The 24,807-nt window shown below is 34.8% G+C and overlaps 2 protein-coding genes across 2 annotated transcripts; both read right to left on the reverse strand.

The window, feature by feature from the left end:
* Positions 1-6,444: 6,444 nt before the first annotated feature.
* LOC149801879 (uncharacterized) lies at positions 6,445-11,941 on the reverse strand. Its single transcript, XM_089956263.1, has 3 exons — positions 11,784-11,941; positions 8,221-8,376; positions 6,445-6,712 (listed from the first exon to the last, which is right to left on the reverse strand). Exons 1-2 carry the CDS (start codon positions 11,845-11,847, stop codon positions 8,228-8,230), a joined length of 213 nt encoding a protein of 70 aa, XP_089812389.1. The 5' UTR covers positions 11,848-11,941; the 3' UTR covers positions 6,445-6,712; positions 8,221-8,227.
* A 6,317-nt stretch (positions 11,942-18,258) lies between these two features.
* On the reverse strand, positions 18,259-23,854 carry LOC149801880 (uncharacterized). The gene is made up of 3 exons (XM_089956264.1): positions 23,705-23,854; positions 21,698-21,866; positions 18,259-18,436 (listed from the first exon to the last, which is right to left on the reverse strand). Exons 1-2 carry the CDS (start codon positions 23,766-23,768, stop codon positions 21,730-21,732), a joined length of 201 nt encoding a protein of 66 aa, XP_089812390.1. The 5' UTR covers positions 23,769-23,854; the 3' UTR covers positions 18,259-18,436; positions 21,698-21,729.
* Between the last annotated feature and the right edge of the window lie 953 nt (positions 23,855-24,807).

Consider the following 24,807-nt stretch of genomic DNA (forward strand, 5'->3'; position numbering starts at 1 on the left):
ATTCTTTTTTATCGTATTTAGTAAAACAGTGCTATAGATGTACGTGTCTAAATTGTGCTCTAGTGAATCTTTGATTTGTTTTTTGATTATGTCATATAATGTTATCATTGAGAATTGAAATGATTTCAATGGGCATTGTTGGCTTGAAATCATGCATTACAAAGCCATGTCTAAATTTATGAACAAAGATACACAAGTTCTTTTTTTTCTGTAAGATTTTGGTCAAACTCTAATCTGATTCTGGGTTTGACTTCTAAATGTTATACATATCTGTCAATGCCGTCACTGAAAGTTAGATTATTTTGGATGAGCCATTCGATTATTGTTCTGTATATAGATAGCTTAAAGTTAGGAAAACGATGGGACATGCAACTTCTACGTTCAGACGCAAAGACTTGGCGTAATCATTCCTAAATGGTCTCTGATTTTGTATATTTATTTTACCCCGTGAAACCCGCCGTTTTCCAGACTAAAACTCTTGATCTTAGATTGCCTAGCTGCTCGTCGCCTACATGTGACCATTCTGAGAGGAGTGCGATTCCTTCGGTTCAGCAACTGCAACGCAATTGGACAATGTCAAGTATATAATCAAGGTTATCTCCCTTAACCTTTCGACGATTTGAAGATGAATACACAATAATTAGTGATAAGCACACGCGTTCGTCTTTGCAGCAGACACGGGTGTTTGGAGCATACATCACTGGAAGAAGGCGTGTTGGTCCTTTTAAAGCTATAATAAGAAAGTAGAAAGCGAGGTCTATATCAGTAAATAATTCAAATCAAATTGATCCGCATCTTTCCATCAACCATGTTTAATTTGTATTTGCTACGTTGCGAGTTGTTATAAATATTTATCTTGTAATGAAATAGGGGGATATAAACTGTTTCAAAAGAACGAAGGTTTACAAGTTATGTACAAAGTGTTTCTTTCAGGTCTGCATACTGCACATGTAAAATCAGCAAGAACATATCAACAGTCGTTTGTTCTAATGAAAAGACTCGAATACACAGAAAATTGGAGGTATTCCAGGGAATTGGGTTGTTTCTCAGCTGCTTTTCCTCTATTGGTGTGATAATACTTTAACCTGGTTTGTGTCCACGGTTATTTTCTGAAATACATGGAATTAATACGTGTATGTCGTTTTAAGAAGAAATTCTCATCTATTACTGCTATTACTACCTCTGCTACTATTAGATTTGCTGCTACTACTATTACAGTTACCACTGCTATTACAATTAGCAGTACTATTACGATAATTACTATTGTTACTACCTCGAATGAATCTGCTACTACAAGCACTAATACTACTACTACTTGTATTAACGATGAAAGGACACGTTTGAAGACCTTAAGAGAATATATACGAAGCGTCGGTGTGGCGTTCTACGAATGCTCTGTTATGAGTTGGGGGTGGGGTGCTCCCAATATTTATTTGAATTACTATGGAATTCCCACACTGGCTCGTTTTTGTAGGAAGTGAAATTAGTGATAGAGAGAGATACAGCTCCGAGCCCCCAGTCAGCAATACCGACAATTAAATTATTAAGAACACAAAGGTGAAATTCAAAAGAATAACAATTTAATACAATTTAAACGATATTAATTTCTCAAACCAATCTTTTTCCTCTCGACCATGTAACAACCTATTTCATCACGTGATTATAGTGTGAGATAGCTTTCCCCTGTACTTGGTTTCTACTCATCTGTGTTCTACTCTGCTACTTCCTTTCCTCCTTCCGGCGTTTTCCGTACTGCGATTCTTCCTGTACTCTCCTTGTCTCCTCCCCCTTCTCTCTCTCTTCCTCTAGTAACTAGGCTTGTTTTCTGCCTACTGCCTTGTTCTATCCTGTCTCTCTGAGACTCGGGACTTGACTACCCGGTAGTTCCCCAAAAGCTTCCTTTACGAAACTTTCTGTCCTTGAATGTACCAAGGTTTCTTTTCCCGCCATTGCACGAGTGGCTTCCTCGGAGTTATTGCTACAACTTGTCAGCACGATGCTTCACAATGACTCATTCGTTCCCAGCCCAAATGACTGTTAAATTCTGGTTCGAATTGATGGCCCCACCCTTCCTCAGTTCCAATTGGATGTCAATTCTACCCCAGTCGGTCTAGATTAACAGACGAGCCTAAGGCCATCTGTTAAAGCGGGGAGATTTACAACAGCATCGAGGGTCCTTTGTTCTAGAACAAAGTTTCCAACGTCTACATGTTAGTTTTGACACCTAACGATGTGGGCACTTGTACAACACGAATCGCTACGATATACGCAGGGTCTACATACACATGGCGCTAACCCATTCCTTTGTTCCTGACTTACGTAATCGCGGGCAGGTAAACGTGGCAGTCGGGATTAGCATATTTTTGACTGCCTAATATGTTTTTCAAAACTGCACTGGTGTTGCAAGGCAAGATCTACGTTGTTTATAGGAAAACTTCAACCGGATTTTAATTTGCATGCTCAACCAATTTGCGCAGCAATTTAGCTGTTTATATATAAAGCTATCTTCTCGGTTGGGCTTCAAACAGATTGATTGACAGGTCTGGATTATTTATATAAAAATACACAAGGTAGCGTTTGCAAAAATCTACAAATTTAAGTCAAAAAGATATTCGAACAGAAAATTACCAAATAATATTCCTAACTATGCTATTGCATTGTTGTCGAGGTCAAATGAATTGATGGTAGAGGTCAAACGAATTGACGGAAGCCCATAATGATGCTGATTAATTACTATGACATGCTGTATGAATTTTATATTAAAATACACGTTATTCATCATTTGCATTGACAAACCGGGAAGGCATTATAATATCTTTCATTAAGCCACTCTACAATATAACTATATTTATATTACAAAGTTATTATTGGCTCTTCATATTCTTGAATATATTTATTCTTAATGGCTGTTTTGAGAAAGTATTAAAGGAGAGGAAACCATGCGCTAATAGGATTACCTTATACCTCCATATAGAAGAACAGAAAGATGCACCAAAAATGTATTTTTATGAAACATGCGTGAAAATATCACCTGCATGCTTTAGCGCCTTTAAGTCATATGAGTGGTTTGCTTCTGTTTATTTCCAGTAAATGTTCACGGCAACATCATGCCATCATGTACGCCTTTGAAGTGTACATACCTTGACTAGGTTCTTTGGACGCACTCACTTCATTCTTTTCTGGAAAGATAAGCTTTTTTGGCACATGTTGCAAGTCCATCCTCTGCAGATCAGGCATTGGTACTGTGCATTCCGTTGGTACAGTTCTGTACACTTGAAAATATGACAAAATCTTTTCGCTGGAACTGCCGAAACTTTCCTAAAAATACTTATGCATCAGATAGTCAAGTATGAAATACTCCATACACCTTTTGATTGCAAAAATTGCAAATAGTAGCCTTTTCGAAATTTACTGCAAAAAATAATGATTAACGTTGTTTGGAACAGACCTTACTAACGCAAACTATGGGTGATTAGTGTGACCAGCCAAGTTCTTAAATTTTCTATATGAGACATTATTCAAATTGTTTCTTTGAATTTTTGTGATAGAATCGGGGTAATTGATAGGGATCACATTGCTGGTCTTTATGTTTTAGTAACTTTTATTTAGTTAGCTTTGGTCGTAATACAATGCTACGGCAATTGGATGCAATATTACTCTTGCACATCAATAAGAAACATATACTGTACATACTAAGCGCAGCGTCTGTGACCACGTTAATGGTAAACGTGAAAAGAGTCTGTAAGCGTGTAATCTTACGCACTCATGTATGAATCTGCCGGTATTGAATTGGAGCCGACCATAAAACGTAATATTTCACAACGCTTTATTAAAAATTCTACTTCCAAGATCGTTGCTTTTAATAAATCCATGATTTGTATTTGTTTTAAATTTCAAAATGTGATTTTCCATATGACGTTTAAATGTACGAATCAAACTGACACGTACATTTAGTTGCGTAATCATCATCATCATCATCAAATGAAAGTATCATGAAAGTGGTACTTACACAATGTGGTGTCATTGAAAAGTCAAACATTATAATACTGTAATATTTGATCTAGATATTAGAAATACCATGGTTAAAGTAAATATAAACATTGCTTTTTTTCTTACAAATTAGGTCTCGCATTTGTAAGTTTACTTGTTGTAAATGTTAACAGACAAATTAAGAATACTAGGGATAATACAAGAAGGAAAACAAAATTGCAACCTCAAAACATCAATCAGTTGTATTGCATGCAAAAGAAACATTGCATTGCGAACAAATGTCCATTAGTGGTTTGGAACAAAGTTACTATGTTGCTTATCGATACACTTTAAAACGTGGCTTATAGATACACTTTAAAATGTTGCTTATCGATACACTTTAAAACGTTGCTTATCGATACACTTTAAAATGTTGCTTATCGATACACTTTAAAATGTTGCTTATCGATACACTTTAAAATGTTGCTTATCGATACACTTTAAAATGTTGCTTATCGATACACTTTAAAATGTTGCTTATCGATACACTTTAAAATGTTGCTTATCGATACACTTTAAAATGTTGCTTATCGATACACTTTAAAACGTTGCTTATCGATACACTTTAAAGTTTTAAATTCACCTTTTTAAGATGCTCATATAAACTACAAGTTGCTTGCAACTATGTCCACCATTTTATTTTACTGTTATATGGAATTTTATTTTTCTTTTACCTATAGATATTTTATTTTCTCTCGAACTAATATCATTAATGTAAGCATTTCTGTTTTGTTCTTCTTAGAAATCAGTGTAATAATAATTTGAAGCTGGGTGCAGGAAATCTTTTTCTTTAAAGATTCGTGGCACTCCCTTCCCATGGAAAATAAAAAGGGCGGTCCCGGAACTGATCTGTAATCAATCATTTCAATTATTGAGCTTGAATGATTACTGACTTTCCATGTATAATTTACCTTAACACCATCAACAAAAACAGAAACAAGTTTGACCTTTCGCTATTAGTGATCGTTTTGGGAATAGTAAAATATAGTATAAACTTTGTAACATAAAGAGATCGCACAGTGTGTAATACGCCCTTCGTTGGGAAGCCCTACTTGGTCAACATAATAAGAAACAATTTTTTATGGCTGTTGTTTAAACATTTACTTCACCCGTTGTTACTACATTTTGAAAATGAAAACTATAACTCTTTATTCTAAATTTCTGGTTGATAAATTTTCCATCTTTGAGGAACGGCAAATAATGAGACTTAGCTGAGTGTGTACTTTGTGTGTGAGTGTAAATACATAATAATAGACAGGGCCGGGTTAAAGATGGGAGGTAGGGTTTATGGATCAACAAATGCACCCTGAAAGCAGTCCTTAAAGTATTATTGTGTCACGTTGTGTGACAAAATGTTCTAAAAATTCCTGCCTCATATTTAAACATGTCTTCTGATAGGATTCATAATTTAAAGCATTGTGGGTAATGTCAATAAGTGTTATATAATATTATGACTTTTTACCGATGCTGAAAAAACTACCTGTCCGTGACTTAGACATAACGTCACAGTCAAGTTAGCGGTTAATTCAAAGACAACCTTGCCGCGGTGGTGAGAACCTCTGTTTGTTTTGCAATTAGCCAGTGACGTCATCAGTCGGCTAATGCTTAAAGACAGGAAAACCCGACATTATAACATATCAGTGCTACTACTCGAGTCAGTTTCAAAGAGACCACCCGTATCCAAGAACTAAGATAGTCAAATTTTGGGCTGGTTTCTCAGGCAGCCAGACATTATCCTGTTACATTCATTTTGGAACAATCAGTACAGCTTTCAAGTGACTATAGAAACATCACGTACTCCGAGAGCAAATTTTGCACTCGTAAAAAAAGCGGCATAAAAGAGGTTCCAGGAAATGCGGACGATATTTGGAATAAAAGGCCTCTGAGGAAGCTTTCCGGGAGGGATAGGACGCCACCCGAAGATTAGAGAGAGGATAAGACGTCCAGAGCACGGGATAGGCAGTTCTGCGAAGGCGCATGGCCGGGAGAATAGGCGGTAGTGTGAAGGCGCAGGACCGGAGAACAGAAACAAGGGTACCGGAAGTATCGACATGGCGGAAGTTGCAGAAGCGTAACATAGAACGGACACGGGAAGGAAACACTCTCGCCATTAATTTCGCGTGATGAAATAAATGGCAATTTGAATAGGTCTTTGCACTGATTGAAGGAAATTGTGTAGAAAAATTGTCCTGTAATTGTTCAATACCGTGATATAGTTTAATAAATTATTATGCCTAGCAAATTCTTATTTTGTATACTTCATACACCTAGACCGTCGGCCTTACTGAGGGCTCAGAGCTATTTAATATTTAATTGTCCGTCTTTCTCCGGTGTAAGTAATAATTCCGTAGGGGGCACTTGACACCTTGATATATGTATAATTAGTATGGCTATACTGGGCTACACATTAGAAGGTTTAGATCAATATGTGGTTTATTTAAACACATGTAATTTTATCCGCGGCAACCAAGAAACCGATAAAAATAGAACTGCACGATGTTTTTTTTCTTTTTTCTTTCCCTGCTTGAAATGAGGCACATAATTTTTCCATCATAACGCATTAGTGAGGATCAATCGAATGCAAAATCAAGGAAGCGTCCACAGATGATACGGTTATTTCTCTCGTTTTCTTCTAAATCAGTGTGGTAATGTCCTATAATGGTTTCATGTTTTCGGTAAAGCTCTGAAATAGCAAAAATTATACAATGATGTAACTAATAAATCTGCATAGAATTCCTCTTACTAATTCTCACTGCTACATTTGCTGCGGTTGCTACTACTACTACTACTACTACTGTTATTATTATTACTACTACTACTATTGCTATTACTACTATTACTACTACTACTATTACTACTAATACTAATAATAACAATATTACTACTACTACTATTACTACTGATACTAATAATAACAATATTACTACTACTAATACTATTACTACTACTAATATTACTAATACTACTATTGTTGTTATTGCTACTACAAATACTACAATTGCTGCTGCTACTACTTTTGCCATTGTAGCTGCTGCTACTGCCACAGCAATTGCAATTGCTGCTGCTACCACTACTAACACTATTATATATGTTGTCGTTCATGTTGCTAATATTAATATAACTACAATTGCTGCCTCAACTACTACTACTGCTACTTTTACTAGAGCTACAATTGTTTCAGCTGCTACTGTTGTTATAGTTGCAACTGTTGCCTCTACTGTAGTGGTTACTATTTCCACTGTCATGGACAAGACGCACATATATTTCTGATCCGGAGGATTCTAGCTTATGAAACTCTATTCCGCTGAAACTCGTTCAAACATCTGCATACATGATTCCTAAAACTAAGAGATACTGGGAACGTAAAGAACTGATCACGTGTGTGACTTAACATAAGTATTAAAGATGGAGAGTCCTAAGTAACAATTTAGGATGTGTTTGAATATCTTCAAGGCATAGATTGAAGAAAGTACGTCTTTAAAAAATCACATTTGAATGTTCTTGGGAATGTAGTTGACAATAGTATTATGTCTTTGAAATTTATATCTAAAAAATTGTTCAAAAGACGTGCCTTTCAAACTGTTATAAGACATTGTGAGTCAGTTTGACTGTGACTCAAACGTACGCCAAGACACAGTGACTTAGTCGGACTATGTGACTCAAACGTATGTCAGGACATAATGACTCAGTCGGACTATGTGACGACTTAAACGTACTACAGAACATAGCGACTCAGCCTACACTATCTAAAAACAAACATACACAACCTATTTTTGTTACACCATATATTATCGAAACTACTTATTTATGAGAAAATGTTGATCAGTGGTCTTTATATATATATATATATATATATATACTAAAAGGGACTGGGCAACCGCCAAGGCTTATATAAATACTCTCTCCCAGCGAAATCATTTAAATCTAGTAAAAGATCTTAACATGATATTTTGGAAGCTAGGTTTTACAGATCTCAGCTCCAACAATATGCGTATTATCGTAAAGGTATGATGAAACATGGCGTGCATGCTTTATAGTCGTCATCAAATGGGTCAATGTTTATTTCGATCACTCAATCACTGTTTAATCATTTATAATTTTAGAATATATACCTTCAGTGAGAAGTAGGAATTTTCACTATGAAGTCAGTTTAGTAACGGTAATGGAATCCATCCGACTGGGCATACTTACTTTGCTTTCAATACGTTTTATCACTCCCTATACATATATTTCTGTCACAGCCTCTGCATCTATGTCCACCAACAAAGAAATATGTCGGTTTTCCGCATTCTGGGGGTTCGATAGATACACATTTAAAAAGGGGGCAAACATTCCTGACTGGGCTGCCTGAAAAAAGATTTAAGATATGCTAATTAATTAATACTACGGTGTGTCAAAATACAAAACTTGGTAGATTGGTTGAACGTTTACTGGGCACAGTATTCGTTAAGGTTGTTAGAACAGCCCTTAAGTCATCTACAAACGATGACCGCTGGGTAATAACCATTTCACTGCCTGTCGTAAAAGTCAATGCAATCTAGACGTAGATCTGATTTTTTCATCGGTTATTTTCTAGATGAGAACCACCGTATTAACATCATCTATTTATTTTGCAATTGTGAAAGTCGATGTAAAAAAGATAACGTTTGTCTTGAGCTGGATGCTTGTAACATGGCGCATGTAGCGATAGCCATGTCATGATGCTTATAAAGCACAGTGATACATGATTATTAATCTTGCGCAGCGTCAATAAGTATATACTGCATACAAATTATGAAGTCTTCGTGGCTGCATTAATAGTACAAATAAGTCTGAATCCAGCGGTTATGTGATAAAGCGCATAGATGTGAAGAGATATTTTCCATTGACGCTAACAGTAACAACATACCTCGGTTCTCAACATCATTAATAGTAACATTTAAAAAAAAAATAAACAGTCACCTTTAAATGTTATGCAGTACATCTGAGGCACTTTCACATGAATATTTCCGCAAAAGACTTTGGCGTTATATGTTTCAGCTATCAAATAAATGTAGGTTTACTCATACAAATCAACGAAAATGTTTATTTAATTGATGGAATAAGAGTAAATGGCATACTACATGGGAATCACAGAATGATAAAACTCCGATTAAAAGGGTCCTTTCCGTTTGAAGAACTATCAATGTTTTGTTTCGTCATATAAAAACAGAAAAATTAGTAAATACCGAATATCCGCAAGCTGGGGACAAATGTATACATTTAGCTCCAAAATTATGAAAATTCCCACAAACATCTCAGACTCGGTTCAAACTGCTGAAATCACAAAGGACAGTTATTTGATCTTAAATATATATGCTTTGGATTTGAGCGTGAGATGAGTAAGAATCTTGTAACATAATCATTGTGGATGGTCATGCTTTCAAAACCTCTTTATAAGAGAGTGAATATTTAGACCCAGGACAAACGTCCCTAGTACAGATACCCTCTCACAATGGTAGGACAAAAGACCCCTGGGACAAAAGTCACCTTGGAGAAGGACCAAAGCCTGTTGATCTTTGATAGTCACAATAATATGCATTTTCATTGTTTGTTTTTATATAAATCTTTATGCATTTATTTGAGATTTTATTCTATTTTATTTTATTTCATTTATTTATTTATTTATTTATTTATTTATTTTTTTATTTATTTATTTATTTATTTATTCATTTATGTATGTATATTTACTATGATATACAATGGTCTCTCTATTACAAAAATTGGAGTGGTACAAATAAACACAGATTAAACAGAACAATTCTAAATTAGTCCTGAAATGGCATACCAGCAAGAGCATTGCGATGTGCACACTCCCATTTGATAGCTGACTCGTTTTATGACTTATTAGTGTACATTATCCTTGACAGCAGAACTTAACTCCACCCTTGTTGTAAGTATTGTTTGTAAGCGAATTCTCCATTATTTTATTTGGAAATAACTTCTCATCGTTGTCATTGCTGCATTCTTTGATATAAAAACAGCTTTTTCAAGTACATATCATTAAAACAAAACAGTACACCGACTGTTTATTCTTCTATACTCGCTTGTAGGTAAGAGTAGAACGGCAAATAGCATAGACCCTGATCTGTCGCTGCATAATGCATTGGTGGGCCAATGTCTGTATTATTTACTCTATTGATTACTTCTTAGAAACTACAGAGACCCAGAGCGGCCGGAGCATCATGTGGCGGCAGATTTGGGTTTGTGCAGTTTGCAGTTAGATTTAGCGTAATAGTTAGTATATACATTTATTTATATCTTTAAGTCGACATAATATAAAAACAAAATATAAGAGTTTATCATTAAAGTTATAATAAACATCAGGTACGTCATATAAAATTATAACATTAAGAAAATGCACTGCAATCAAACTACATGAAACCTGTATGCAGGGACAAAATGTTGACTTGAGGTCGCACTCGAGCGGACAGATGCCATGAAAATGGAACTGGTTTAACCAGGTAATAATGTTTATAGTTTAGTATCAATATTACGCTATTGAGGGGTACACAAGGAGAGAGAAGGACGTGCAATATATCACACTTGCACTGAGGGGGGTGGGGGCTGGTGGTTACATGTATTTCAAAGCATTATAAGAGATGATAGCCCCATTATTTATTTAGACTACTGTTGTAAAAAAATATTGACAGTAATTTGAGATGTCTGACCAGCTAGCAAAGGTTCTCCAAACCTGCGTGCACATCAACAAGTTTAAGCAAATGGTTAAGGTTATCTACATACATGTAAAGAACGCGCTGACGCTTGGACAAATGTTCACATTTCAATAGGGCTTCGTAGCTCTCAGATTTGGAAGATAAATTGTTAAAATAAGACACTTTACAGCGAACACTGGCGACTTTGTTTTCCAATCGCAGTTGATCATGTCTACTCATTAAATCCATTGTAATATTGCATATATTTACCTTACGAACGTGAACAAATCGATAAGTCAAGAGTTGTAAATACGAAGGCCGAGTTTTGTTTACGAATAATCCCCGCAGCTTGGACATGATTACATGTGCAACAAACTCGGACCAAACTGTTCTTCACACAGCGGATATGCTAAAAAGATTCATTCGACAAATTAGCCGTGAGTGATTTGTTGGTGTTGTGGTCATTTTCCGAGCTTGCACGACTTAACAAAAGTAACAATCCTGCCTGCGGCAAGTGACACGACCTCAAAGGCATATTTAGTGTCATTGATCTGTCAAAATACAAATGAAGAGCGAGTCATAATAATAATCAATTTATTTTAGACCACCACGATGACCGATTGCTAGCCAGTTGATGTGATATCACATCTTGTAAGGATAAAATCTCGAATCAACACATTCACCAATCATAAAATGTAATTTAGCACGTTAAAAAGTTTCCAGCGCTAACGCCGTTTTAAACGCAAGCGAAAGAAATTGAGATATAACCGAGTCAATGTTTACTTTGAACGAATAACGCATAACCAAAAAATGCATAATTCAATGAAGAAAAAAAAATCGATTTCTTGGTTGTCAAAATAGCTTACTAAATTAAACTATTTAAATTTAGCCTGTGAATTCATTGTTACTTCTTCGAAGATAAATTGATTGTTGACAACTTGTTTCATTCGTATCTATTGACGCAGTACTGGATAAATATTATACAAAGCAATCCAACGGCTAATGATAAACCAAAGAAAAATATGCTGACATAGAGCTGAATGGAGACTCATTCCAAAATGGTCATACCGTGCTTCTTACCTGATAACGAGAGCACTTGGCTAGCAGCAAGCATGCAAACTGTCATCAGGACTAAAGTCGCCATATTGATGTTACAGTTTAGAGGTGTAACACAACTGTAGTACTTCGTAAAATATATACAGTAAATACAACACTGCGTACATTTATTTATACTATTCGGTACGAATTATTTTTTCGAAAACGTAAGGATTTTACCAGACGATTTGAAATTTAATTCCTGTTTACCGTGAAGAAGGGTGTGAGTTTAATTGCTTTGTACGGAGTTTAGTTATTTGCTATGGCTATCAGCGACAGTTTTTTTTTTCTTCATCAGTGTACGTGAACTAAATCCGGTATGTTTATGAAAACAGATCACAAGGATGTCAAACTTTATGTCCGCCTTGCCACAAACAAGGATGTGAAGTATTTTACTTTGAGCGTTCTTGTGCGCATTTTGACCTTTGTGACAAATATTATGTTGGATCATCCGGTCTGCAAAATCCGGGTCATATATGAATGTCGTAAATGGAAAATACCACGTATTTGAACCTGGAAATAACTCATAAACAAAATATAGTCTTGGTTTGCAGTCTGAATTTCACCAGAAAAACAGAGAGGATATTTTCTTTTCCTACTTAAACAGCGGATACATTTCAACTTGATATTTTAAAGAGTGGTGAAGCAGCAAGTTAAAATGGCTCGTTTTCGGTACCACAAGATGAAATATAGCTGGTATTTACTTACGAAAAGAAAAATTTCTTTCCATCATGTACCAAACGTGCTCCAGAATAAAAGTTTCAGCTAAAATTTATTCACAACAAACTGCCCACTGTTTGCGTACATTCACCTCACATTGCTATGCTGATCATATAAATATACTTGACTTAAGAAAGCAGCTGGATTGGGTTGACTTAATCTGTCATAGCAAACTACAGTTTTGCTTTTCTGCAAACTATTAGACCCTATAATACAATGCATTACAGTGCGTTTATCGTTGCTATCAAGCAAGTAAGATGAAATAATCCAAAGATATGTGAACTGCGTCTGGCCAAATTTCTTTATCAAAGATTAATTTTCATGTCTGAAATAGGGCAGTTTCTATTTATTTGTTCTATTGCAGAATGTACTCTTTCTTGTTGCGGCTTGTACATTTTGTAGACAAATACAATCAAGCTTCGCATGGCATGATGGGCTATCGTAAATTTTCACATGTGGAATTAGGAGGATATATTTTTCAAATGTGAAAATATAAGAATGAAAAATATAAGAAAATTATATCGCTAATAAGTCTCTATATTTCACACACACACACACACACACACACACACACGACTAACTACTGTCCCTTGTTATTCACGTGTGTGCTGTGTAAGATACATGATCACTCTATATTCAGCCAAATTATAAAATATTTTCTGTCACTTAAAAATTGTATTCTTCGTCGTTTTGTAAATTATTACCACTGCATGTGCCGTTTTTACTGTGATATATGTAAACTAATCATTGTTTTAATTTTCCAACAAATACATAAAATTTTTGCCCTCACCCAGCTGTATATTTCCAGATTTTCTCTGTTAAAATTTTTCTTCGTGAGCATTTCACATGCCACCGGCGTTTCCATTTGTATTCTCTCGGCAAAGGCGTAGTTTAGGGCGATAGCTATAGCTCTCAGTGTCTATTTGTAACAATCGTCATATTTAGCGTATGCTTGCATGTCAGCAATGACTGCCTGCCACTGGTCATTTAGGTGACTTGCAATAGTCACTCTAAAGAGAAATCTTTGCATGTATGTTCGTAATGTCTATGTAAATTGTTTAATTATTTATTATTTAAATACAGCATATTTCATGTTCTTTTTGTCTCTTTCAAATTGTTCCCACAATTAACTGATATTGTTTTCAGCAATGGACTTTGATGAGAATCATGGTAGCGAAGTTTTAAAGCGCTGTTGTTTAACAGTCATTTTTAAACGATAGTCTTTGTCAGTCATGTTTCTCTATTTAAAATAATCCAGAGAATACTTTATATTTGACAAATTATCCTTAGGTAAGTAAGACGCCCTTATACAACTAAAATTAAAATTTTCATCAGTGTGCAACTTTTTTTCAACATTTTCCAATGTTTGAATAGTTTTAGATGTATAATAAATTTTCCATTTCTGTTGATGATTTCAAGAAAAGTTGCTTCATTAACTAAATCGCCATGTTCTGTTTTAAGTCAAAATCTGTTTACGATATATTCGATCTCTTACTTTTGAATTTTTATTCGACCTTGTAAATTTTGCAAGATATTCATACTGTACTGTAAATTTAGCAAAATTCAAAATTGTGTTTTAATCTTTATCAAATGCATAAGTTATTCCTTCTTGCTGAACTGTTTTACCAACCTTGCTCTTTGGCATAATGATCCTTATCTCACTGTTGACATCATTAAATGTTATCTGAAATCCTCACCATCCATACAGCCTATTATTGGATCATTTTATGTTTGAAATCTTACAGGTCAACGTTTGGTATTCTCCTGAATGTTATTCGTAAAATAGCGAGCTTGACTACCTATTTATTCCATCTAAACTTGTAAGCAAATACACGTTATCTCTTGAACTCTGATTCTTGCTTTTGTTAAACTCGTGAAATAGTTTTATCACCTCTTTGCTATCACCTCTTTGATTCATGCTGAACCTATTGCAATATAGCTTTGTGCCATTTTTAATGTTCTTACAACAATCGTTTTATTTCCACTCTACTAGATTAGAAGATTTTGCAGAAGTCGAATCTGTTCGGTTAAAAAAAGAAAGTTCAAAGTGTTCTTTGGATCTTCTCTTATAGTTCTATGATTAATTTTAAACTGGTTTAACTGCTTTAAATGTACAAATGTTTATAGATTTCATCGTATGAGGGATATGAAAATTAATAAATCGGTTTAAATATGTTAACTGTAATGCAAATTAATTATTGTTTAAGAGATATATGTGCTATGACGTTTAGACAATGTTTAACCGTTTGGCTGTTTCAAAGCTGTCGATTCCTATTTGCATGTAGCCAATAATTTATAATATATTTTCGAGTAAACACAAAGTCCAAAGTATCTAATCTGTAGATCGTCTAGCTTAGGTGCTTCGCAAACATAAGTCAATGGAACAAAACTGAATGTATTAAAGAAATTAAGCTCTCTTGAATTCGAAAACGACCTTGACTATCTGTAAGTGCAAGACAATAATGGATACTTAAATTTGGACTTCTAATAAGTAGGCAGTCTTATGCGTAGAATTTGGACTTAGCAACCCGTGCTTATTACTAGAAAACGGTTGCAACTCAGGTACGACCTTATACATCACTACAAATGTAATACCAAAACTCTTATCCCTCACTTGTAAACATTCGAAATCAAAATCGTTTGCGATATTTTTCGGTATTAGTAATGTCAAGAGTAGGCGGTGGTTGTTCTATTTCAGAATATTGTGTATATTATTTGGCTTTTGTTAAGACAGCAACATGGGATTACTGGTGTATTAATTCAAGAAGAGAACCGTTAACTAGTAAACAACTATTAACCGATTCTGCCATTTCTATGCCTATTAAAATATAAAGGGACACAGGAACGGCTATGACTATATTGTTATTAAGTATTTTACCCTTGCCTGAGAAGTCTTCTTCTAGTGAAAGTGTTCTTCCTCAGGGAGAACAATGCAGGTTTGCCTATATTCCACTATATTGTGTAAATGTGTCATCAGACCAAGTCTCAAGACCCGGAACTGTTGGAACTTTACGTCCTTTGCCACTGAGAGCGTTCATTTATTGCTAGGCAAATGATTTGTTCTGGAAATAAGGTTGTGGTTAATCCACTTGTAACTGAGAGCCTAGTTAGGATCAAACGAGTATCCTGTTGAGATTTAAATCTCTGAGATATACATGCTTGTGCAAGAGCTATGAAATAGAAGCTTTTGAGAATAAAGTTGACCAGGAAATTATTTCTATAGCTGACCCGTTCATTTGTTGGTGTTTTCATCAGGCCACATTTGCTCCTGAGGATTGATCAGGTGATCCAGGATTGACTCCTCCTTCTCTTCTTTCTAATCAGGGCGACAAAAGACAATCACTGAGTGTCGTACAGCAACAATATTCTGATTATTTTCATGTTTGTTTCAGAGGGCTATTCCGAGACTGAAGGCACACAAGTACCAGTTTGCTATTTTGTAACCAGAAACCACCTGAGGTACCCTCTGTTGACGAGAGGTTAGTGAGCTACCATTTTGTTTTATACCTAAGTCGTATTGACCGGAAATTGTAAATTTAGCGCATGATACCCCATTGGCTGATAATTTATGAATCAAGATCTTGAGTCAGTTTTGTTGTCCAAAACGTAAAAGCGATATTTCCAAATCATGCAGACTTTGTCAGACTTGGAAGAAAAACCCAGTTAGAAGAAACCTAAGGTTAATCTGCAACCTATTACTGCATTTGATGAACCATTTAGTGGAATAATCGTAGACTGTATTGGTATCTTATTTAAGACTAAGTCAAGCAACCAATACTTCTTGATCGCTATGTGTGCGTCCACAAGATTTTTCCAGAGGCAATTCCTTTACGATATGTTATGACTAAAACAATAGTAAAAACTTTGATAAGTTTTTTATACACTCTTTGGCCTTCCTAAATCTGTCTAAATCTGATCAAAGTTCAAATTGCATGTTTGTGACTTTCAAATGAATTATGTATGAGTTAGATGTGCAACAATTTAAGTCACCTGCAAAATACACTGAAAGTCAAGGAATGTTGGAAATATTTCATCAAACATTAAATAATGTGATTTGGTCAAATTGCTTCATGCAGGACAGGATTAACATGAGGGAGTTCATTTTCTATTGTTTGGTGTTGGAAAGTCAGTTCAAGAATCATTAGGCTTTTGGTCTTTTGAACTAGTTTTTAGATATACTGTAAGTGGATAATTTAAGTAATTAAGAGAAAAGTCTTTCAACCGAAGATTTAGGGATTAATCTTCTTTAGTATTTCTCTGATTTCAAATATAAATTGTCAAAGTCTTATGAAGTAGGAATCACCAATGTTCAATTTACTAAATCCAAAATAAAGTTAAGACATAACAAATACAAGTGAAAAGATTTTCAGCCTGGTGATAAGGTTCTGACTCCTTGCCCTTATCTCAAAATCCTTTTCAGGCTACATCCTATGCTCTTTGTGCAGTTGAACTTTACAGAAAGTGACTTAAATTATATAATCAACACTCACTACAGGTATAAACAGAAAAACCCTGCTATATATAAATATGTTAAAGGAGTATGATGACATCGATAATCCTATTAATCATTTAGTCAATTTAGTTGTACTTGTCCCACGCAGTGATGATTCAAACGATGGCCTACAATCGGACTGTCGTTACTATCGCTTAACCAGTCTTCGGAGTTTGGAAATATTATAGAATCTGCACTATACGCTTTCACATCTACAGCCACACGAGGGAATTAAAGCAGCTGTTATGCCAATCATTTAAAATATATGTCAATGCAAGTGATTGAGGGGTTAGTGGAGTATTAATTCAACAAGACAAAAATGGTGTAGATCATCCAGTGTGCTATTAATCTTAAAATTTATTTAAGCACCTGAGAAATTAAATAACTTTCGAGAAGTAGTGCTTGGGTTATTTTTGGCCTTGCAACACTGGCACATATCAATTCAGCTCCTTCCCTTATTATAATAGTCAATGATCACATCCCCTTAATTTCATCAGCAACATGAAAAACAAATATTAAAGACTGGTGAGATAGAGGTAGATGTTACAATGATACAACATTGATATGAGATACATCAAGGCAAGATATAATCTTAGAATGCACTTTTGTTTTCTTTCAGTCATAGGACATCTTCCTGAGTAATTTTATTATTATATTCTAATATTTCAAAAATCTTTTGTTTTCTTTATGATGGCATGTGTTATGTACATATCGTGTTTTCACTTTTGGCGGGCGAATGATAATTGCATATAAGCTGTAAATAGGTCATTGCAACATTTTAAATCTATGTTAATAATAACCTGTTGACAAATTTGAGGTAATTTCCTACTGAATGGTTCATTCATGTGGGTTATGTTGCGATATAATTTGATAGGAAACTATTTGCTTGCATTATTCATATGAATTGCAAAATAATCTATGACACTGGGAAAAAATAGTATTATTGGGATTATTGTGAGTCCTGGACAATGTCATTGTGATACATCAAAACTTGTGGCAAATCAGCGCATTTGAGTCTTGGAATTTATTCGGAACACTCAGTTCCTATCGACTTGTTTGGAACATTTTACGACTATTTTGGAGTTAATTCATAATATTGTAAGTTCCTCCTAAATTTTCATTTCTCAACTTAGATGATTAAATTATTTATTAAGTTTTACAAACCTGGATGTTTTTATTTTTTTCTGTTACTTAGTGTTGGACCAAAGAGCCGTAACACTATTGATATTAAAAAATGAAATAGTAGAATGGTTTGTACAAATTTATTCATCAGCGCTGTTGCTGTACTTATACTTCAAAAACATATATTGACTGTCCTTGTCTGAGGAAAAAAAGACATAAAAGCACAGAAAAGGGGTGCATCTTAAGGGAATTCGGCTGTGTCTCACGTCAGCGGCTAACATGGGTCCATTCCATTACCAGTTTGCTGAAACATACGAAAACACCGTCTTGTATGCGTATAAAACATTATTGTTCTTATTCTTTCAGCTATTACCACTACAAACAATTACTGCACGTACCACTTCTATAAGAGAGGCTACTTCGAGAGCTGTAAAAAAAAGTATTAACAAACCTCATTTGTTGAATGTTTTGATTGATATACACAGGGAAAACTGCAGCTTTATAAAAAACAAAAGATATAGCATATAATTTGATAGCATAAAGCCTACATTATTTTTGTTGTAATAAGACAGTTGGGGCGATGTAATGCCTGTTGATTTATGTGAGCAAGAATTCCTTTGTAGAAATGCCAAATACATTAATGCGGTCGAACGGATTATATTCATGTAGCAGCGTTTGTTTTGATAAATATAAACCTAAAAATCAAAGTCACAAATATCTGTACAAAACTTTATGTATAATACTTGTAATCATGCACAAGCCACGTTACTTGGGTCATCTGTGTCGAGAAATCTTTCAAAAATGTACAGTCTCGTACACTCATTAATAAAACGCAACCAGCTCAAGTATGACAATCATTCAGCTAATTTATTTAAAATACACTTTACAATTTTGCTAATGTTTAAATTTTGAAAATTATCCTTTAATTAGTCATTCTAAATATGTTTGCCAGAACCTTTGTATTTAATTTGCATTCTGTTTCGTTTTGTTCAATTTTGTTCTTTTTCTTCTTTTTTTGTTATATTTATTAACGCCATTAATTTTGCCTAGTTTGGTTAATTTATAAAATGTATCCAGTCTTTGAAGCACAACAACTGCTATTACTATTTGTTATTATTAGATTACATGTTTACGTATGACTCTTATAACTAATGCAAACGAATTAAACAAGGTGGCTACCTTTCAATGAAATAGTAGCATTCGTGCATTGAAAACCTGATTATAGCAACTATCCGAAAATGTTAAAAACATTATGACTTAATTGCTAATCTTTGTCCATCGTAACGGATTAAATTTTGCATTCTTCCTTTAACTTTGGAAGGGACCTCTGAAGAGATAGTTATTTGATAATTAATAGTTCTGTGAACAGAAGAATGGCTCTCTATGTCTCTGATTTGATGCATATATGAAAATACTATCCGCGCATAAGAATCCTAAGTCCACTAACAAAACCAGTCTCAACCTTGCATGTTTTATCACGCGACGTGTGTTAATCATATAATGGCTGATTCTCAAAACGAAAAAGAAATATGTTTCGGAAACATTTGACATGTTTTAACGTGGTAATACATCCAATTTTTTTATTTTTTTTTATTTTTAAAGTACTGTAATCGAAAAGTTTAGCTGTGCAATCGTTTCGGCACTAACTGATTACTAACTGATTAGCTTCTGACGTATTTACTTATTTACAAACTTTTTTTAATAACTTAAAAGTAAGCAAATAAGCAAAAACACTAACTGAAAGACATAGTGAATAAAAAATAAAGTATGTCTATGAAATATCATTATTTTATTATTTACACTGCATGGTCCAAAAGCGTCTGGAGTTTCAAGCACATGAAACTCCCATGTAAGCACCTGTTTGATCAAGAATACGCGTTTAGAAGGAAGCTCCATATTAAAAACCCAAGAAAGAAAATTCTTGTCACATAATCTTTACACTACACCACTTTGTTGGCCTACGATGTCGGCACCTTCTGGGCGTAGTCTAGTTCTTTTTCTATATATAAAAAAATCGTTAAATATCTTTTTGATTTTCAAGATGAAGTAAATTAAATAAGATGAATGTATCTACCTCATCATCATCATCATCTTTATTTTCTTCCATGGAAGATTACATGATATAAGAATAAATCATCTGAATACAATCAATAAATATATAAAAAAAAAAAAAAAAAAAAAAAAAAAATATTCTATATTGGAATACAAATTCTTACACAATATCAATCAACAAAGTGTTCGTCAACTCATAAGTTGCAAGTTTCAGTACCTTATTTACAGAAGATAGCTGCACACTGCATGACAAAGTATGCTGCATACAGGACGAATAGCTTGGAGTTTTCTTTGTCGATTACTCCTGATGGTAACCTTTTACCTAAAAGATATTGTAGTTGCAGCTCATCTTCTGCATTAAATAACGTAATGTGCAGGCTCAGGGGAAATTTATCAGTAAGGAAATCCCAGAAAGAATTTCGAAAGTTCGACATATAAGGACAACTAACACAACAATGAAGTATCAAGTCTGTATAAACATTCCCACATCTAATACACATATCAAGCTGTGTTTGTGGAACAGCAGCCCATAGTTTAGCTACATATGTAAATACCTTAGTGTGTTGTCTAGTTTTAGCCGACTGCCACACTGAGGCAGGTCGTAAGTATTCGTGTATCGAAGAGAATCTATCAAAATCTGCTTGATTAGACATACGAACTCTCCAGAGGCTATTTTCAAGACCAACAATTTTTGACCTTACAATTTCTTTCCAATTATGTTTATCTGGAATTTCAGAATGATGTAAATAATCAGTTAGATACCCGAGCAAGTCAAACTTCTTTGAGGTATAATATAAATTTGAAATTAACCCGCAGCTTGACATGCATCCGCTCAGAATGAAGTGAAATAACGCAACGTTAAACACACGTTTAGTATGTACATTGTTAGGCATCAAACACAATCTGTGTAAAAACATCAATTTTCTTCTATCAATTTCGGACTGCGCTGATGTCCATCCTAGCATTCCCAGGGCAATGTCTGATCTTGTATGTATTGGAAAACCTTGTAAATGTTTGGCAAAATACCTCAGAGTTTTATCCAATAAAGCGAGGTCACTTTTTGAAATGTTACACCATAATTCACTTCCATAAAACATTGAAGGGAAAATTACCTTTTTAATTACATTTGCAGCAACCAAAGGATTTAAACCATTCGGTTTAATGCCAATACCAAACAGACCGTGAAAAGATTTTTTCCCTTTCTTGCATGCATCGAGTATTGCGTCATGCGACGTCAGCTTTGAGTTAATCCGGTGACCCAGGTGTGTTGCCGAATCGGTGACCGGCAAACATGACGGGCCAAGATACCATTTCATATTGATAAAATTCTTGTATTGGGGTCCGAAAATGATAATATATGACTTTGTAACACTAAGCTCGAATCGCCACTTATTACTGTAGTCGTATGCTATATCTAACAGCTTTTGTAGATTGCTAGGATATATAGCCAAAAGTGAAATATCTTTAAATATCTTTAAATATGAAGTAAATTAAATAAGATGAATGTATCTACCTGATCAGACACACTTCAATTGCAGATGATTCTTAGTCCTTTTTGCATATATTTCGGTCACAGCCTCTGCAGATATGTCCTTTATAAAAGAAATAGGTCGGTTCTGCGCATTCAGGTGGTTCAATTCCCGGACATTTAATACGTGGACAAACATCCCTGTCTGGGACGACTGAGAAGAAAATCCATATAATGCATTTAAAATGAAATCACTGAAGACTGAATATGCACTTAGTCTGTGAAAAAGGAAACATTTATTGAATATTTTTAATTTACATTGAAGCATTAACTGATTACATTATTTATGTATTCATAATGCTAATGATTATTTCATTTTCAGGGGAATAAAACAAAATATATATTAAAAAAACAATGAGAACATATTGAAAAAGATAATAAATCTGACCAGTCATCAGTCATTATTTGCATGATGACTTGTTAAAATCCTTAATTTGTTATTTGTTGGTATCAGTGTCATTACCATTGAGATGTATGTCATTAGCTGTGTTTCTTGTCTTAAAGTAACATTGACCGCGACAGAACGCTTGGAACAGATGCCATATTGCTCTTACACATAGTCAAACATCAGGGATAACTAACTACGCTCTTAAATGGTTATAGAGTATATTTCACACATGACAGCGAGAAAACCTTTACAGGTAACTATTATGATATCTGGCCAAGCTGTAAATATGGTTACGTTTTTCGTAATCAGTAATGAAATTATATATATATATATATCTACTGACTGGGTCAATGGCGAGAACAAGAGCACATACGTCGGATCAAGATGGTAGGCCTACACGTTCCAATAAGAACCATCAATCTTGCGTTTTCGCTGACAAATAGTCTCGAATTAGAAGACCACTTTACTAAATTAGTCCCAAAACTGTGAAACAGAATTTAACACTCTGCTCTAGCTCAACTCAACCTTCCTGGGTATTATTGGTCAGCTCATCAGAAATCTGACTTTTGAACTTAGGCTAAGATCACTAGAAATGCTTTTATAATGCATTGGGAATGGTCTCGCTATAATGAAGCTTTCCAAATGTAATGCGTACTCATTTCAAATGTTCACTGTCATAATTTGGAAAGTAACATAAGGAGCATGGGAGTAAGCGTATATGAGAGAGGCAGTTTCAAACTGATGGTAATGTCTTTGTTTCTTTAGCTTTCACACAATGCAGACAGGAGTTAGTGTGTGTGTGTGTGTGTGTGTGTGTGTGTGTTTGTGTGTGTGTGTAATCTGGAATGTAACGCAGCTCTAACAATTGTTCAGTTAAATCGCTATGACGTCTGCAGTGTGAGCGTTTATAATGATATCAAGCGTTGGGGCATCATGCCTCGGACATCTGGCATAATGTCCCACCTAGTCGTCTTATCCTGACATCAGGCCGACCAGTTCTAACACTAACCACTTAATGCTGAGTGCCAAGCGAGGCAGCTGCTAGTACTATTTTTTTATGTCTTTGGTATGACTCAGCCGGGGTTCAAACAACAACATCCTGCATCAGAGGCGTACCTTCTACCCATTTAGGTCACCGGAGCGGTTCCGACATGAGAGAAACGTAAAACAAAAGGAAAGCGGGGGCTATATAGTAAACATTTTATTTGTAATGAGTCGCCAAGCGTCACCTAAAACCAACCAATCACTTCTTAGAAGAATTTGAAGAGTTTATCCAATTATGCACAAATCAGTCACCTTCTTTTCTACACATGACAAACAGCAATGGAAAAACATAACTAACTGTGAAGTGTAGCTACAAAATATTCTCGATTCTTGTCCAGGAGATTTAATTTGATCACTACTTTGAATGAAATTATGAACCTCTTTAAAACATTGATAATCGGAGAAAATTACCGTATTATATTAAATGAATTGCGAAAATGACTATTATAACTTTTATAGTAGGCCTGGAGAAACCACCATAACAAACGGTACACGCTTAAATATCATCGTATAAGAAGTTATCACCCTCCCCAGCGGCAGACGTAGCAAATACTACTGACCTGGTATTGGGAAAACATGACCAACGGTGAGAATGAAAATCGCCATGAGAGCTATAGTCCTCATCCTGCTGTTATGTGAACTGGAAACGTGTACTACAAATTTATTTTAGAACACTTGATGTACATTAACTAAGTCCGGCATGCTTAAGTGCGTCGTGAAAGCCTTTTAATCATATTCAGTATTATAGTTTTACTAGTTCTCGACAAGAATACATTGTTCCCTTTTTTAAAAACATATCAAATTTCAGAATATTTCAGTGTTTAAAAGCACAAAATAATTCTCCCCTCTATTCAAAGAAAACTACGACACAGAGTTCCATTGCAAATATCCTGCCGTGCATACCTATCTAAAAACAACATAAATTGATGCATATGTTCCCGTTCTCGCCAACCAAATAATAAAAATATTCATTTGATTGAATTGTTTAATTTCAGTTCCTTTACGTTTTATGTTTTGTAACATACTATTATTTTAGTAAGGATCGTCGTGTCGAGACAGAGACCGACAGTTCCCTTAGTTTTTAAACATTATTATCTTGCCATTGATAATCGTGTGGAGACAGACAAACCGTTCCTTTATGCTTTTATACATTATCATGGTAGCAATAATGGTGTCGAGACAGACAGACAAACATTTGCTTTACGTCGTTATACACCATAATCATGAAATGTTAAGTGTGTCATGACAGAGACAGTTACATAAATTTTTCGTACATTATTTTTAGTGATAAACGTGTCGAGACAGTTCTCTTACGTTCTCATACATTATTATCTTGATAGTGATAATCCTGTCTGCACAGCAGACAGTTCCTTTACGTTTCTGTATATTATTATCATAGTACCAGAACAGTAAGTAAATATTAATTTAATATACAAGTGGGACATATTCTGGCCTGAAGGGGTATGGTCTGGCCAAGGCTATTTTACACCCCCGGGCATACTTTAACCTAGGACACTTTATCCCCAAGAGTATACTCTGGCCTGGGCCAAACTATAATCGGGTTTAATCTGGGCAGGGGTTAATTTGGCCTGCTACATCGGCATCACATGTGAGTGTCGTAAACCAAAACATATAATGCACTCGAATTTTCGACACGAAAGTT

Source organism: Sinohyriopsis cumingii, chromosome 4 (assembly GCF_028554795.1).
Source record: "Sinohyriopsis cumingii isolate HCF-2022 chromosome 4, ASM2855479v2, whole genome shotgun sequence".
NCBI classification, from domain to species: Eukaryota; Metazoa; Mollusca; class Bivalvia; order Unionida; family Unionidae; genus Sinohyriopsis; species Sinohyriopsis cumingii.